At 52.5% G+C, this 17,226-nt stretch overlaps 7 protein-coding genes across 7 annotated transcripts; 4 read left to right on the top strand and 3 right to left on the bottom strand.

Moving 5' to 3' along the window:
* Window positions 1-339: 339 nt before the first annotated feature.
* On the top strand, window positions 340-1,269 carry ALT_0037 (alpha/beta fold hydrolase; the record flags this gene model as incomplete). The annotated part of the gene is made up of 1 exon (XM_033563776.2): window positions 340-1,269. One exon carries the CDS (start codon window positions 340-342, stop codon window positions 1,267-1,269), a length of 930 nt encoding a protein of 309 aa, XP_033419667.2.
* Window positions 1,270-2,388: 1,119 nt separating this feature from the next.
* On the bottom strand, window positions 2,389-5,124 carry ALT_0038 (alpha-L-rhamnosidase; the record flags this gene model as incomplete). Its single annotated transcript, XM_033563777.2, has 2 exons — window positions 2,389-3,294; window positions 3,340-5,124. The coding sequence occupies 2 exons, from the start codon at window positions 5,122-5,124 to the stop codon at window positions 2,389-2,391; spliced, it is 2,691 nt and encodes an 896-aa protein (XP_033419668.2).
* A 272-nt stretch (window positions 5,125-5,396) lies between these two features.
* On the top strand, window positions 5,397-6,982 carry ALT_0039 (glycoside hydrolase family 1 protein; the record flags this gene model as incomplete). The annotated part of the gene is made up of 2 exons (XM_033563778.2): window positions 5,397-6,798; window positions 6,852-6,982. 2 exons carry the CDS (start codon window positions 5,397-5,399, stop codon window positions 6,980-6,982), a joined length of 1,533 nt encoding a protein of 510 aa, XP_033419669.2.
* A 592-nt stretch (window positions 6,983-7,574) lies between these two features.
* On the top strand, window positions 7,575-9,358 carry ALT_0040 (putative MFS alpha-glucoside transporter; the record flags this gene model as incomplete). The annotated part of the gene is made up of 4 exons (XM_033563779.2): window positions 7,575-7,801; window positions 7,856-8,886; window positions 8,935-9,187; window positions 9,241-9,358. The coding sequence occupies 4 exons, from the start codon at window positions 7,575-7,577 to the stop codon at window positions 9,356-9,358; spliced, it is 1,629 nt and encodes a 542-aa protein (XP_033419670.2).
* A 387-nt stretch (window positions 9,359-9,745) lies between these two features.
* Window positions 9,746-10,849, bottom strand: ALT_0041 (Zn(II)2Cys6 transcription factor domain-containing protein; the record flags this gene model as incomplete). The annotated part of the gene is made up of 1 exon (XM_033563780.2): window positions 9,746-10,849. One exon carries the CDS (start codon window positions 10,847-10,849, stop codon window positions 9,746-9,748), a length of 1,104 nt encoding a protein of 367 aa, XP_033419671.2.
* Window positions 10,850-11,407: 558 nt separating this feature from the next.
* ALT_0042 (uncharacterized protein) lies at window positions 11,408-13,273 on the top strand (the record flags this gene model as incomplete). Its single annotated transcript, XM_089598907.1, has 2 exons — window positions 11,408-12,586; window positions 12,638-13,273. The coding sequence occupies 2 exons, from the start codon at window positions 11,408-11,410 to the stop codon at window positions 13,271-13,273; spliced, it is 1,815 nt and encodes a 604-aa protein (XP_089456571.1).
* A 1,149-nt stretch (window positions 13,274-14,422) lies between these two features.
* Window positions 14,423-17,143, bottom strand: ALT_0043 (uncharacterized protein; the record flags this gene model as incomplete). The annotated part of the gene is made up of 3 exons (XM_089598908.1): window positions 14,423-15,208; window positions 15,281-16,377; window positions 16,456-17,143. The coding sequence occupies 3 exons, from the start codon at window positions 17,141-17,143 to the stop codon at window positions 14,423-14,425; spliced, it is 2,571 nt and encodes an 856-aa protein (XP_089456572.1).
* Between the last annotated feature and the right edge of the window lie 83 nt (window positions 17,144-17,226).

The following is a 17,226-nucleotide window of genomic DNA, read 5'->3' on the forward strand; positions in this document are numbered from 1 at the left end:
CGTACACTCATTCGCGAAATTGGCTTGACAAATACACACTAACTCTTTCAGGGCCCCACCCCCAAGGCTTTAGCGCGGAAAACTTATTGAACAATATCTGGTTGGCCCCTAGGCAAATCGAGCCTATTGGTCCCGCCCACATGACGACAGTTTAAACCTGAATCAGGTCTTCGAGATCCCGAAATAATTTGCGGGGTATTTCAGGTTTACTTTTCCCCCTGAGGCCCTTGCCACGAGTGGCAAGGATATCCAGCTTCTATTCATTCCGAAAAGTTTGGTCCCTCATTCGCTCTGTTGATAGCAGCAAGCCTTGCCTGGCCCATAAAGCCATAAAGAAACATGGCTTCAGCTTTCAATGATGACACTGCGTCACTAAATCAGAGCTTTTACTATGAGAATCCGACTCATAGCTATACGGTCAAATGGTGTTCGCTAGGCGACCCTGCCTCTCCGCCCCTTATTCTCATCCATGGAACACCCTGGTCCTCCCGTCTTTGGGTACCTTTTGCTCTCTCTCTATCTCGACAGTTCCATGTCTATCTGTTTGATAGGCCTGGTTTCGGGGACTCTCCTCCAGAGCGCAAGTTACTTGGCGCACCTACCAGCTCTAATAAAGTTGTTGAGCTTGACGCTGACCTTGCCCGACAATCAGAGGTCTACGCTGCGCTTTTTCAGTTGTGGCAATCAGAGTGGGGCAATCACAAGCCCCACGTCATAGCACATGATAATGCTGGCTTGCTCAGTTTGCGAGCATACCTGCTGCATGACTGTCACTATGCAAGTCTCTGCCTTATTAATGTGGTTGCCATTGGACCATTTGGACAATCCCTATTCAAGACTGTTGCCGATGACCCCCATCACTTCGAGCAGCTCCCTGGCATTGCATTTGAGGGTATATTAGAAGGCTACATCCGGAATGCCGCCTTCTATGAGCTATCAAAGGAGACTATGCAGATGCTAAAGTCGCCTTGGCTTAGAGAGGGCGGGAAAGAGGGATTCATACGGGAGCTATGCCAGGCTAACTCAAGATCCACTAAAGCAGTTGAAGGACGATATGGGGAAGTCGGGTCGCAGTTGCCAGTCAAGATTATTTGGGGTGCCGAGGATAATTGGATACCAGTAGAGAGCGCATGGAGGCTGGGAATCGCGCTGAAGGCTAAGGAGGTCGTGGTCATTGAGAAAGCAGGCCATCTTAGCATGCTTGACCAGCCAGCACAAGTTGGAGTTGAGCTGGGGACGTGGCTAATTTCTGTTTCCAAGCGAAGTTAATTTTCCCAGCTCGGACGACAAAGCAATGGAGAATGCTGGTAGAGAATCAGCCAACAAACAGAATTATGTCATGGAGCAATTTTGCTAAGCACTACAGAAACAGCTCCTTTCGAGTACCTTAATAGAGTGATTTCTTTTACTCTCATTTTCGAGTAAGCAAGAAGACCTTGACAAACTGACAGGCCTAGAGAAATGACGCCTACAGCGCCGGCAGCCGCGGAGAAGGGGTCAGCCATGACAGAAGTCTGATAAAAGCAAGAGTGAGTGATAGAGAAATCAAGAAGTCTTTCCATATAGATATGACAGGTTTTTGAAGAGGGAAAACTAATGGGGCTGGGGTGGGCTGCACTGGATCCTAACCACCCAAAACTGCGCCATGTTTAACGCAAAGCAGCCAATGAACTGACTATGTTGTGGCTGTGTGCATACGGCAAGCTGCTAACTGTTTCACATGGGACAAAGGTGATTGCTGTACCTTAGCATATACATTGGCGAGATTGGATTGGTCATAACGCGCGAGATACCGATTTCCGATGTTGGCCCTTAATGAGATCAAAGTCGCCTTTCGGAGCCATGGTAAATAAATATTTCGGAGTTATGTTGACAATTTGATTCAGGGTTGACAGAAAGCAACTTCGCGGAGAGAGTTGGACCCATGTAATTAGGATTAAATTGAAAATTTTAAAATTACTTACAACTATAAGAAAATGGCTCCAGCTACTAACAAGGGATATAGCCATTGTATGGAGGTTGAGGAATTATATAAACAAATACTTCTTTATGAACTTACCCTTACGCCTAGTTGCTAATAGGAGAGACCTGTCTCCGAGGCTGGTACCATTCTCAATAGCAAGTAGAACGAAATCATTGAGCCAACATTGGCATTGTGTGTCCACCGGCAGGAAGTGGCGTCCAGTTTTTTGATTTACATCGAAAAATGCCTTGTTAAGGTACATTGCCCAAGTCAGTCTAGTGCCTATTGTATTTGGTGGCTTAGCGTCCCACTGACTTTGCTAGAGCTCCCTCTGTGCTGGTAAGAGCGGTTATAGCTTGGGATCACCGAGATAGGTTCGAGCTAAATAGCGTAGGTTTTAACTCCTGTGGAAGGTACAAGGCCTGTTACGACTTAGGTGGCAAAGGCGCGATAGGCCACTCATAGCCTCTAGTGAAGCTCGTCTCGAAGACCCAGTCCCCTTGACCAATAGTCTCCCTCTTCTCCCCATCTCCATCAGGAAGAATAACATCGCAAGTCGTACTATACGGAACCGACACCTCCAATCTCAACCTCTCGGATCCATTACCATTCTTTTCCGTTTCCCATGAGCATGACAGCAACCCGAACGGCGTGATATGCATAGCAGCAGCATTCAAGATTTCCGCTCCTATTCCTGGAGCAACGCAGGACCTTTGCCAACCAGGCTCAACCCGTTGCAACCCAGCAACCCGTTCATACATGAACTTCGCAATCGTGCCGAAGGCATAGTGATTGAACGAGGTCATTTCACCAGGGTTAACCGATCCATCAGCAAGCATACTATCCCACCGTTCCCAGACTGTAGTCGCACCCATGGTAACCGGGTATAACCAAGACGGACATTTCTCCTCAAGGAGCATCGCATACGCGATCTGGATATTCCCAGTCAAGGCCAGTGCTTCACAGATGTAAGGGGTTCCAGCAAAGCCAGTACCGATTCTAAACTCGTTCTTCCGGACCAGATATGCTAGTCGGCCGCCAGCGTATTTTCTTTGACTGGGACTCAACAGGTCAAAGCAGATGGCCAAGGCGTATGCAGTTTGGGAGTCGGAGACGATGCGTCCATTCGCAGTGATGTATTCGTCTTGAAATTCTCTCCTTGCAGACTCGGACCAGCGTATAAAGCGCGATGTATCAGTATCTTGCCCAAGAATGCGAGAGATCTTGCACATCAAGTCCAGGCTATGGATGAGGAAGGCGTTCGCGACCATTTTCGCGTCCGTGGTGCCCTTCCACGGGGCGTCTGGTGGTGCAGCAGGATCCAGCCAGTCCTACCTTATTAGCTTCATATATCACCCGAGTTGGCTAAAACGTACTCCAAGGTTGAAAACACTTGTGTCCCACAAATGCGTAGCCCCAGTGCTATTCAGGGGCACCTTCCGCATCCAAGTCAACATACTGTTATACTGCTGCGCGAGAATGCTCTCATCCCCCGTCTCTTCGTACAGCGCCCAAGGCGCGAGAATTGTAACATCGTGCCAGATGGCACAAGGGACGCGTCGACACCAGACTGGGTCGGGAAGCGTTGCATTAGGCGTGACCATCGCCGGCACTCCACCCAGAACACTCTGGTCATACTCTACATCGATCAGCCAGTTCTTTAAGAAGCTGAAACAGTCGTAGATAAGCACTGCCGTAGGAGCAAATAATGCCAGATCACCCGACCAACCGAGTCGTTCATCACGCTGGGGACAGTCCGTGGGCACGGAGAAGAAATTCCCGCGCATGCCCCAGACTATATTCTGGTACAGCTGGTTAAGTAGCGAATATGAACAGGAGAACCCGCCCACGAACTGCATATCTGTATGACAGACGATAGCTTCTGCGGATGTCTCCAGCTGCGCCCCAGTCCAGTTGTCTATCTGCGCGTAGCGGAATCCATGAAAGGTAAATCTCGGGGCATATTCTTCGCCTTGACCGCCCTTGAGCGTGTACACATCGACAGCATTGCAAATTCGAAGCGGTCTAGTACAGAGCTCTCCATTTTCGAGCACCTCGGCGTGAGATAGAATTACTCTGTGCCCGGTGGGACCCTTGATGTTGGATAGCTTGACATAACCCACTAAGTTCTGGCCAAAGTCGAGAATGACCTTTCCAGATGGACTAATCATTTTAGACATTGGCTTCAGTGCTTCAATCCGCCGGACAGGCTCTCCAAAGCCGGCAGTGAGCTTGACAGATTCGGGTAAACGTGACATGACAAGAACGCTAGACCAGCCAGGAGCGTCTTGAGAGATCCCAGCTGAGGACCAAGAGGGAATTTCCTTAGTAGCATCATACTTTTCCCCATCATAGATCTCCGCCAGCCGGATAGGCCCTCGCGTGACGCTCCAAGAGCCGTCTGATGTAATCGTCTGCAACCCTCCATCCTTCAATGTTACTTCCATCTGGACTAGCAGCGCCGTATGGGAACCCCAGATATTGCGATGCCCACCTTCAAAGCCGATGCGACCAGAAAACCACCCCTCTGCCACACGAACACCAACACAGTTGTCCCCGGTCGACAGATAGTCCGTGATGTCGTAGGTTTGGTACTGCAGTCTCCCATCGTATGTCGTCCACCCGGGAGCGAGGAAGTGGTCGCCCACACGGCGACCGTTGATCTCCGCTTCGTATACGCCCTGGGCGGTGATGTAAAGACGGGCTTTGGCAATAGAGTCTGCGAGCCTGAATTCCCTGCGATACAACTGCTCCGTGTCAGGCTCGCAGGTATCTGGGCCCCATGGAGCCGCGATGCGATCGCACTTCCAATCACTCCGATTGAGCAGACCAACTTCTAGAGACGCGGGCTCGCTCCATTCCGTGGCATGGCCGTCCGGATCCCAGGCTCTGACTCGGATAGACACCTTCTGTCGGGAGGTCAAAGGCTGAGAATGTGGCCAGGGGACAAGATACGATGAGGGCGATGACAGCTTGATGGAAGAAAGAACAGTGGCCTGCGAATTCCAAGCCACTGCTGAGACCTCGATCTCGTAGGCATCCTGTTGGAAATTTGGTGGATAATCCTCGAACTGCCAGGATATCCGCGGACGAGTCTCCTCCACCCCGATGGTGTTAGGGGGGTGATAGTGCTCAAACTGCACGTTGGTAATGCGCGTCATGATCGAGAGCCGGTGCTTCGCAAGGACCATATTTCAGTGGGTTGGCTGCTTATTTGTACGATCTCGGGGCCATTTGACACGAGACCCATGCATAATGTCTCAGAATCGGGGTAAGCTGGAAGCAGACTGGAGTATGGTCGGCGCATCTTTATCCCAAGGATCGTTCGGCAATTGATTCTGGGTAAGAATTCCGGGTCTATATGTCCAGACTTCTGGCTAGCCTACATTCGCGACACTTTCAGACTGAGCACAACTTCCAAGTCCAAGACACGATGACCGACAAAATGAACGTCAACATGTTCAAAGCAGAGGATCCCAACTCTGAACCGTCTGCCTCGCCGGAACCCCCCTACGATCCCCTCCCACCCGTTGAAGATCTCCCGCTCCCGTCGAGTTTCAAATGGGGAACAGCAACAGCAGCCTACCAAATCGAAGGCGCTCCCTCGGCAGATGGAAAAGGCCCGTCAATCTGGGACACCTTCACCCATCTCATTCCATCCCGGACAAATGGCGAGAACGGCGACATAGCCTGCGACCACTATAACCGCATGCTCGAGGACGTCAACCTCATGTGCTCGTACGGCGTCGACGTGTATCGATTCTCTATCGCCTGGACACGGATCATACCCCTCGGTGGACGGGATGATCCCATTAACGAGGCAGGCATAGCCTTCTATAACCGTCTCATAGACGCTATTTTAGCACGCAATATCGAACCGGTGGTAACGCTCTATCACTGGGATGCTCCGCAGAGACTCAGCGACCGATACGGCGCCTTCTTAAACACGGCCGAATTCGTCTCTGATTTCGCACACTTTGCGCGCCTCTGTTTCGCCCGGTTCGGGGATAGGGTTAAAAAATGGATTACATTTAACGAGCCTTATATCATTGCGATCTTTGGACATCATAGCGGTGTTCTTGCTCCGGGCAGGAGCACTGCCACTGGTGGTGATTCCCGTACGGAGCCGTGGAGGGTCGGGCATAGCCTGATCCTCGCTCATGCCGCTGCTGTAGAGGTCTACTCTGAGGAGTTCCAGTCGCAGGATGGGAGCATCTCAATTGTGCTGAATGGGCACTATTACGAGCCCTGGGATGCGTCTAGCCAAAGTGATCAGGAGGCCGCGCAACGCCGTCTCGAGTTTTACATTGGGTGGTTTGGCGACCCGATCTTCCTAGGTCGAGATTATCCACCGGCCATGCGAAAGCAATTGGGCGATCGATTGCCGTCCTTTACTCCCATGGAGCTGGACCAGCTGAAGCGTCTCGCCACGCTCAACGCCTTCTACGGAATGAACCACTACTCCACCAAATTCGCCAGGGCTCTCCCCGACCCCCCGGCGGACGATGACTGCACAGGAAACGTGGAAGAACTCCCCACAAACTCCCAAGGAAGAGCTATTGGCCCCGTTTCGGGGATGTCCTGGCTGCGGGTTGCGCCTGAAGGGTTCAGAAAACTCTTGAACTGGGTGTGGAATCGGTATCAGCTGCCTATCATTGTTACAGAAAATGGGTGTCCCTGTCCGGGGGAGAGCCAAATGTCTTTGGAGGAGACAGTGAATGATGAGTTCCGGATGACATATTTTGGACTATATCTCGATGCGATCTCGCGAGCCATCTATGAGGATGGGGTCCCGGTTGAGGGGTACTATGCGTGGAGTTTGATGGATAATTTCGGTATGTTCTCGCCTCCACTTACTAATTTCTGCGTCTGACAATTCGTTATCCAGAATGGTCTGCCGGCTATGGCCCTCGCTATGGCATCACACACGTGGATTATAAGACCTTGGTGCGAACTCCCAAGCGCTCTGCATTGTATCTGAAGGAAACATTCCGGGAACGTAGAAAACATTCGGGATAAACTTCTTTTCTGTGGGTAAGAGTCATGGAGTAGGAATGGCATACTTTTCAATTTCGCAGCTGAATTCATTACATTCCACACCAATAGTCGTATCTTTTACCAGGTAAAGCACGCCATTGGCCTATCCTAATGCAGCCCGTGAGGAGACAGTTGAGGGACGCTAAATGCAGCCACGTCGAGTTTCTTCCCCTTTCCGGTATAGTTTTCGAAGTACGACGGCAACTCGCCACAAGGGTCATGCTTGGACACTTTCGGCATGTCGGTTTATGATTTCAGATCTGCTCCTTGCGGACTCAACTACGTCTCCAGATCCGCCCCCAGGACCGCCCCCCGCACTGTAGCAATCTGGGGAGGCGAGTCGGCCTCTGATGGCACGAGAATCCGGTTGTCCCGAGTTAATGCATGTTACTCTGGCTTAGGACAGTATAGAAGTCAAGTGTATAGAGTTGTGAGGCGCTCACAAGATCGAGCCACTCGGGGGTAATTATGCCATGAGAGGCAAAACAGTATGTTTAAAGACCCTGATCTCGGCCTCATGACAGACATTCATCCAAGTTACCTTCTGTCCCTGTGGGTTGCCTGTCATTGAGCCATGGAGTCCTCACGCCCCTCAGAAAAGCCCCCAGCCGTTGAGCATGTCGAAACTAGCGATGACGCGCCCGTCAAGGGGGACACAGCAGTGGATGCAGCAACGAGAGGGCAGGCCATGACCGGATACGAGCATCTCAGTGTCATCGAAACAATCAAGACTTTCAAACTGGCCAGCCTCATATGCGTGGCTATGGCCTTCAGTGCCGCTACCGACGGATATCAGATTGGGTTCGTGTTCCGCTCCTGGCTGTATAAGGCGACACGTTAACATACATGGTACAGTATCAACGCCAGTGTTATCGCCAACAAGGGCTTCGTGGCTCGCTTTGCCACGAAGAAATCGCACAATGGTTCTCCCGCACTCGCCTCCTCGATCCTCAGCGCGTGGAGTTCGATCATGTCCTGCGGTCAAATCGTAGGCATGACAAGCTTGCCATTCTTGTCCAGTCGATACGGGAGGAAAATCGCCATGTACACCTACTGGTTTATCTTGGTCGGTAGCGTGATTGCCGAGTGCACTACACGGTCGTGGCAGGGCTGGTTGGTGGCCAAACTCCTGGCAGGAATCGGAGTGGGATGCGTGCAATCCACCGTGCCAGCATACATATCAGAAGTGGCCCCGACGCGTATCCGTGGTGCATTGTTGATGGCATATAGTTTCTGGTGGACGCTGGGGTCCTTCTTCGCCCAGGTTGCGCTGCAGCATCTCTCACGGAGTGACCCGACAGATTACCTCACCCCAGTCTACACCCAGTGGGCACAGCTCGGCGTCATGTTTCTCGTCTATCTCCTGGTTCCGGAGACGCCCGCATGGTGTGTTAGTGCCGGCAAGCTTGACAGAGCCAAAAAGGAGCTGCTGAAGCTCCATCGAGGAGTCAAAGACTACGACGCCGACCATCAGCTACAGGTCCTGGTACTGGCGGTGGAACACGAGCGTGCCGTGGCAATTGAACAACGCCGCGAGAAATGGTACGCCATCTTCCGGGGAACCGACGGATTACGAACGGTCATCTCGCTCTGGACGAATCTCTCGCAGCAATTCATCGGTCTCACCCTGTTTGGATCGTTTGGCACGTATTTCTTCCAGCAGGCCGGGATTGATGACCCGTTCAGAGTCAAGGTCATCACCTCGTCTATTCAGATCGGCACGGTGCTGGTGCTGGTGGCCGTTGTAGACTTTGTGGGAAGGAGGTATCTCGCATGTGGTGGGACAACCCTCTCGTGGCTGTCCTGCGTCGCCATCGGCATCATAGGGGTCACACCGCGGGTGAAGGCCTCTACATATATTTTCGTCATGTTTGCCTGTTTCTGGAGTAAGTAGCCCCCTTCCGACCAGACTTTGCAGTGACCAACCGTATCAGATGTCGGCCTGGCCGCAAACGGAGCCACCGGATGGGGGTATATCGGCGAGATCTCCTCCCAGCGTCTGCGCCCGTATACCGCCGGCTTCGGTGCCGCAACAACCTGCGTAGTGGGAGTTGTGATGAATGTCCTCGTACCTTACATGACCAATGTCAATGAATGGAATTGGGGCCTCAAGACGGGCTGGTTCTACGCGGGTGTCGGGTTCCCCTTTGCGCTGGGAATGTGGGTTTTGATTCCTGAAACTGCTGGGTACGTTTTCTACCTTCGGACATTGAAGAAACTAGCTGATAAGGCCATCCTAGTCGTTCCTCCGCGGAACTGGATGAGTTGTTTGAGAGAAGAATCAAGCCATGGAGATTCCATAAGACGCAGACAGCGACTCAGCGCCTTGTTCAGGAGAATAAGCGCGAGGAGCTCTAGGTTAAGAACTGCCAGTTCCAACCAGGCTGGTAGCTTGTGGAACTGCCCTTACGAACGATCGCATAAGAGGGTGTCCCTGTATCGAGTATGGTGCATAATATAGCGGAGGAGGATCCTGGTTGATACACAGTAGTTTACGGAATATGCCCTGAAATGAAGAGGCCGTCCAGACCTTTTGCCAGTATACTTATTGAAAGCATCGAGATGCCATTGGACTGATGTCTCGGTGGTAATTCAGCAGTATCTCACTACAAGCCCTTGTTACGCTGTCGTGGAGAGGTCACAAGGGCAGTGTATGCTGCACGGCAACGTTTTTGAAGGTTGCCAATTCCCCATCGATCGCACTCTAAGAAACAAAAGGAGTAGGAAGAGAATATATTGTCCTTATTACGTTGGTACATCGATTCGGTTGAGCAGCTCTTTGTCCGCCCCTGGTAGATGATCTCTAGCAAGCTTAAGCAAAAGCTCCCCCCAGCCTTCTAACCACCAATGCCCCGAGAGTATCTGCAAGGAGCGCCCGTAAAACGCAAGGGTGAGGAGTGCTATCCGTTCTTTGCGAAGCAGACAGTCAAAATAAGACAGGTCGACCACGACTGGCCAGGCCATGATGGCCCGCGAGTCTCCGCTTTGCAGATAGAGTTGAAGTAGATCTAAGAGGTTCTTGTTCGAGCCGTTCAGCGCCGGGTTAAAGAGCTCCGAGTCCAATGAGGGCCCCGCTTGCGGCAGATTGAGGTCCAGTGACTGCAACTGCGCGCACAGAGCCAGAGTACACCGTTCTGCCGCTGTTGCTATTGGCCTTTGACACTGACCAACCCGCAGCAAGGGATGCAAGGGTCCTTGTTCGATCCACGATCTGGCCTGGTTCACGACGGAGGCCGCCCCACGAATCAGTCTGAACGCTTCGATCACTTCGATCAGACTCCAGATTTTCGGGTTTTTTCTTGGGCTCCGGGACGCGAATACAAAGACCGGAACCAGGCAAGACAGCGCAAACAGGGCGTGGCAGTTTTGGCGAGTAATGTTCTTGAATAAAGGGGTACACAATGCCAGAGACCGGCTATGATGTATCGTGGCGGCCTCAAAGTACATCTGGCCATGGTTCAAGGGCCCACTGTGCACCCGGTGAAGGGCAGAAACTGCCAGAACACTGTGCATTAGGAAAGGGTTCGCCAACCCCTCCTGTGGCATGGCGGTGCGTATGACATCCTGCAGCGGCTTAGCATCCGCCAGGTAGCTTGCTGTCGCCGTATGCCAGTGATGCAACAGCTCCAAGTCCAGCAGTGGGAGCACAGAACTGCTTGGACGCTCTAGAATGACATCGGCAATTGACGGATGTGGGGAGGTCTGGGGCGCAAAGCTCTGAAAATCACACGGGAGCTGTTTCCTGCGGCAGGAACCACAGACCGGCCGGGCTTCATCACATTTTATTTGGCGCCGCTTGCACTGCGTGCAGCCGTGATGAGATTTGGAGTGGGATCGACGCGACGGCATTGCTTCTTACGGGGGTGTTTGTGATTGAAGATTGACTAGAATCCGGGGTATGCAGATATTAAACCTGGCCAGGGATTGTGGGGTCCGTATGCCTTTCTCCATCAGGCTAAGAATACGATATATGATCTAGTGGGTCCACTGCTAGTGCAAGATTAGTTTGTAATCGGGATTCCCGAGACTTGGAGTCACGCACTGTCATTAACTCATTACACCGATGTGAGATAACCGTCATTTGCTGAGGACCGCATCCAAGTCATGCCTTCGGGCTAAAATATGACCGATCGACTGCTCATTGTCGAGTCTCGGGGCAAAATGGCCAGCGAGCTTTATTTCCTTCCCCTGAACCTCGTTGCCAGGCAGCGACCTAGTCTCTCAGCGGCATGGTTTACGAGCATCCATCGAGATGCAGGAGAAACAGAGAACACAGATGTGCCTATAGCTGACCCAACGCCGGTTATGGGCAAATGATAAAAAGGGCGTGTGTACACAATAAAGGCCCCCGTTCCACAACGATATATCCGTCAGACATGATAGCGAAGCCAAGGTGCGGAAACAACGATGGCTATTCTTTCTCTTGTCGTTCTAACCGGGCTCTACCTGTCGACAGCCTCAGGGCAAGCGCCTCCGCGCCCTGAACCCTTCACAGTCGTCGAACTTCCCCTCCCTCCTGTCGTGTCGAGCAACACTATTGGGGCCTGCACCACTGACGTGAATCCACATCGAACGGGCTGTATCGGTCAGGTTTCAGAGGGATTTCAGGCGGGTGATGTTGCACCGGACGGAAAGCATATCATTGTCAATGTCGAGTTCGTAGGCGCTCCGGCTGCTCCGGATCCCGCCAGCATATATACCGGTGAACAGCTTATCCTCGTCAAAGCGGACGGCACCACGTTTGCCAACGGTGACCCATGGAGGTGCCTTAGCTGCGGCGTTCCCGCTGCAAATGCCCGGTCACTGGACCCCCAGAGAGACTATCCTCATGTTGCTCGCAGTGGGAAAAGGGCTCTCTGGGGCCACAACATCGTGGAATGCAGCGGCCTGGTTTTGACCAGCGAGGAATGCACTCCGAATAAGACCTTTATCTACCCCATTTACTGGCCAGTGAACGCAGATGGTTCGGGACCAGGTGGAGCTCCCCGTGAGATGCGTATGCATCCAGACGATGAGCACATGGGATGGAGCTCGTTCACGTCGAATGGAGGACAGTTTGCTTACTTTGGCCGACTTACATTCAACAAGAACCCATCGACTGGCGACGTCCGAGCCCCTCGCTATGACCTGGTCGATGTGAGCGTGCTGGTTCAATCAAACGGGCCGGCTGCTATTATGGCAAACGGAGATGAACTAGAGTTACATGATGAGGCCATCACAGTCGGAGAGCTGCGCGGATTCAGCGGCTCTGGGGATGAGATTCTTTACATTGGCTCCCCTCGGGAGGCAAATAATATCGACGTGTTTGCTGTCCACCTTGTCACTGGCGCTGTTCGGCGTCTAACGAGTCACCCTGAATATACAGACCCTGTCGCGTTCTCTCACGATAATAAGTGGTTTGTCGCAATGGACACCCGGGGCTCCGATCGCCAGATGTGGATGTCTGGGATGCGCATGGTCCCTCCTTTAATTGACCTTGTCGCTGTCACGGCCGCATCTTCAACCCGCAACAATGGCCCGCGTCGCTTCTTTCAACCTATCTTGATCGATCGCTATGGTGACCGTGGTGACTACTTTGGTCAGCAAGTCAATGCCGAAGGCGACGCCAGTAATGGGAGCATTAACGACCCTAACTAGAACGGCCGCGCAGATCCGGCCTTTTCCCCAGATACCACTCGGATTGTCTTCTGGCAAGCCTTGGTGACGTCTCCTTCCTGTGGAGGCGTGAACCCACTGGTATGCCCTAACTCGACTGCCGACGGAGGACGCCGCTACCGTCTCATGGTGGCTCATGGTACTAGTCGCCAACCCACGAAACCCGCCCCAGTATTCAAAGTCCCTGCCGCGATACCATGGGCGACACCATTACCCCCTGGTGCTACAATCCCGAAGCAATACAGACTCCCAGCAGGGAACTACACCCTTAAAGGGCAGATTAGCGGCATTGCAGAGGTCGCCATCATGGCCAACCCAGCAACAGGCGGGTATCAGACCATCTCCGTGGAGTACGACAATTACTCCGATGATGGTAAACATATAATAAACGGCTACGAGTCCGTCACTTCCAATCCCGATCCCTCCAACCCGTGGATGAACAGGCTGAACTGGTTGTCAGATCTTCAACAGACGGGCGTAGTCAATGCGACGAAGAAGACGGGTCCAGGAGGCTTCCAGCTGTCTATTGATGCTGTGACGAACATCTTTGAAGCGAATGGGACGCTGACTACAACTATTGACGGGGTCGCGTATCGACAGCCCGCTAATGGGACTTGAGTCGTCGGATGCACCGTTGATTGTCAGAGGTGGTTGAGATCTGTATCTGTATGAAGTCTAAGATCGGCAAATGGACTCTTTAAAGGGAGGTCATTGTATACCGTATAGCCGTCAACACGTTCGAAGGCATTGCGTATAATGATTAACATTAATCAAAGCCGTGAGGTAGAGGTGGAATGGTAGACAATCAGATGGTGAACTTCTCTTGGTACATGCCAGTGACACTTTCCTAATTCACTGCCGAAGAGCTTAGTGAGGCTGATTGTCACCGATTCATGTCATGCCCTTCCAATTGATTACTCTGATCTATCAAGCTTTCCCAAACTCCAGTTGCTGGTCCACCACATCCCGCAACATCTGGTCCCACGAGCGCCATCGCATCCCCAGCTCTGCTTGTGCTTTGGTACTGTCCGTTGAGAGGAACTCTTCCTTGATGTCCGGTATGAGATTTGCCCCGGGCTCCGGATAGAGTCGCTGAACAACATCTGCCACGTCTTTCTACGTCCCGCCCTGTCCCGAGAGCAGATACTGCGGCCCGTCCGGGATGGCTGGGTCCAAGACCTTCAAGTGTGCTTCCTTTGATCACGTCATCGGTATGAACACCGGGAATTTGGGGATGAAAGCAATGAGGCATGCCTGGCATGATGGTATACCAGAGAAGTCCATTTGATGATTGATGGATCTACTCGGCAGATGCTTGCACAGGGTTGCGTCCATACACGAACACGGGGTGAAGCGTTAACTGAGCTTAGTGCGGTTTGGTAGTCTGCCAGACTTCCCAGGTGGTTTTGTTGGCGATCAGTTTGGATGCATTGGTACAAGTGCATAGTAACATGTAACAGTAGTAATTGCTTCGGCCGTCCGAGCTTAAAGTATTTTGGGATTTGGGATTTGGGATTTGGCATTTGGCATCTATTCATAAAGCACTGATGGTGGTTCCCTGGGCACTATATTCATGCATATACCTGTTTTCTGTTACTTTGGCGATCTCTAATTTGACGACTCAACGCATACAGCTGCGTTCGGGTATAATACCATATATGCATATCCTGGATGTTGGTGCAGCCAAGTCTCATAGCATTCTGACAAGGCGGAGATCTATATCAGGACAGACAGCTTCTCTTGCAGTCCCTTTGTGAATCCTCGGTTTTACTTTGATAACATAGGCATCCCTTTACCACCAAAGGAGAGAATCACATCCTTCACCTGGGAGACATCCACGCCAGCATTTAACTTTGCGGGAAGGTTCAAACTCCAAGTGCAGAATGGACTCAGGGATATCGACTTCTGATCCTGTCCGTCACCGGAGTCAACTAGCGCGCCACCCGCAAGGTACCGTTCCTCTGCCTTGCCGTTCTTCTCAATGATTGCATATTCATACGTCGCTACGACGGCGTTGTGTGTGAATCGTGAGACAGTGCCAGAATTAGGATCCACCACTGTGGAGTCACCATGGCATTTCAAGCTCAAGTAAACCTTTTTGTTGTTCGACGTGAACCGCACCCCTGGCAAGGAGACAGCGAATTTGGTTAGCTGAATGTGTGCCAGCCCTTGGAAGGCAGTCTCGTTGGCAGGAATGCAAAAGACGAGATCTCCGCCGTGTCGAAAGGCCACAATCGAGTCCTCGGTTGCGCTGCTCATGGGATGAGTGTCTAGACGGTCAAAGGGCTGCTCGATGGTATTCACTGCATTCTCGTAGTCGATTACTGCCTGGAGGATCCGGCCTTGCATTACGTTCAGTTCGGCCAGAGTATTCCCGCTTTGAAGGAGTTTCTTAAAGTCCTGCAGTGTGCGGTATCGATAGGCCATAGTTTCGTAGAATAACTTGTCCATGACGCTATCTTTGTAATTGTTGTACAACCCCAGGAGGAAGGTCCGGTAGGGCGCGAGGGTCGGATCGAGCTTGCCACTTTCCACGCTTTGTAGCTCGCCCATCTAGGCCTGCGTCTGGGTGATCTGCGCATTCAACTGCAACACGTCCTCGTCCAGCTTGGAGCACTGAATGACCTTTGTGTTTCGCGCGTTGCAGAGATTCACATAGGTTCGTATAGCTGCTCTGTAGGCCTGGGCCGCGGGCATACTCATATACGGCGCGAGGTCATCGTCAACGGCGGCAGCATCTGCAGCCAGCTTGGCAGAATCCGGCCCATCGGCCTCTAGAGCTGCCTGGGTCTTGTCCCATTGTGCTGCCGCATCGGAGAAATCACTTTTGAGAATGTTTATAGTCTTGCAGACCCCTGAGACACTCGAAGGCAACGTGGTCGCGAATTTGATACTGGCCCCCGAGAACGGCGATTCGCCAACCTTCTTCGCCACATCGCTGACCTCTGCAGGAAACGACGCCAGCGAGGCAATTAGACTTACAATTCCGTCGGACTTCATACAGTTTTCTTTAGCTTCCACTGCTTGCTTGAATGACGTCTCTGCCACCAGCATTTTCTTCTGGGCGGCGGCAACCTGCGAATCCAACTGGAGGCACTCGTCCCACAGCTTCTTCCGCTGGTCGATGGTGGCCGCAATAGCATCCTTATAGGTTTGGATGGCCTGAGTACCTGTGTTGTAGACCCTGGTAAAATCATTGTACCCGGCTGTCTGATCTTTCAAATACTGCGTGTAAGTGTCGAACACAGTTTGTACCGTTCCTCCGAGCGTTAACATCGGTGTGACGGTGGAACAGTACAGACTAAAGGACGCGAGAGGGACAAAGTTGGCTGCGTTGCCGAAGAAGTCGAGTCCTCGGGCCAGTCGTGACAGATATGTCCCCGCTTGACGGTGCAAGCCCTCCCACTTGGCAGCATGGTCAGCTTTATCCCGGCCAGCCGTGAGCCCAAATATCCAAGCCAGGACATTCTTAGCCCGCTGAAAGTCACGGTCGAGATAGTGGACTTTGACTACCTGCATCATCAGCTGGAGGTGAGCGAACAACAGACTATCGGCCCCAATCGTCGCCTGAATATTGTCCATTGGCTGGATCGTCACGGTAGCCTTATTTCCATCCTGGCCGGGGACAACCTGGCCATCCTGGCCGTGCGCTCCATCAGGGCCATCGGGATAGTTGCCGTTATACACGAACTCCATGGTGGAGGCCCCGTGTCCGTGGTGATCTATCCTCCAGTGACCGTGCCTTCCCCCATGTCCCCCTCTCCCTCCTCTCGCCCCAGAGCCTGGTTTTCCTGGCTTACCCGCTTTGCCTCCAACTGCTGTCGCAGCAACATCCCGGGGTTCGGTGACAGTAAAGACGGAGATAGTGCCCGCGTCTCCTCCGTATCCGGGTCTCCCGCCGTTGCCCCCATTCCCCCCTGCTCTACCACCGCCCCCTGGACTCCCGGGATTCGTGCCACTCGGGGACTGGAAATGTCCAGAGCTTTGTGGTTCATCGTCCCGGCCATTGCCGCCATCGGCTCCTTGTCCGGCATCCCCGCCCTGCTGTCCATCGCGGCCCTTTCCTCCCGTGCTGTTCAGGGTAAGCGGCTGCTCAATGCTACCGGCTAAGATCGTGATATTTCCTCCCGGGTGGCCAAATTCCTCTTCTGCTATTGGGTCTCCATTGAGCCCATTCGGGTTACCCTTGTTCACAGCCGGATCATCGCTGGTTCGAGGCTTTGGCGACGGCGCCGGGTTCTGAGGGTCTTGGGGCTGAGTGCTGATAGTTGTGCCATTCGGATTCAATGACCGACAGCAGAAAGTAACATTGCGCCCGGGAAAGACCAGATTCCCTTTGCTGGAGTCTAAAGTAAGGATATCGGCGTAGATGACACAGTTCCTCTTGGGATCAATCAAGTCCGCCGTCAAGGCCAAGTCACTCGTGAGAATAGTATAGCTGGCGTCATCCTCGTACCTTTGGTAAATAAAGTCCTGCGGGATTGCCATGTTGTGAATGGGTTGATTCCTTTCGCGGATTCAAAAGCATCGAATCGTTGCTCGGAGCGAGGAAAACGGTCTTTCTCAGGCGG

Source organism: Aspergillus lentulus (assembly GCF_001445615.1).
Source record: "Aspergillus lentulus DNA, contig: Alt01, strain: IFM 54703, whole genome shotgun sequence".
NCBI lineage: Eukaryota > Fungi > Ascomycota > Eurotiomycetes > Eurotiales > Aspergillaceae > Aspergillus > Aspergillus lentulus.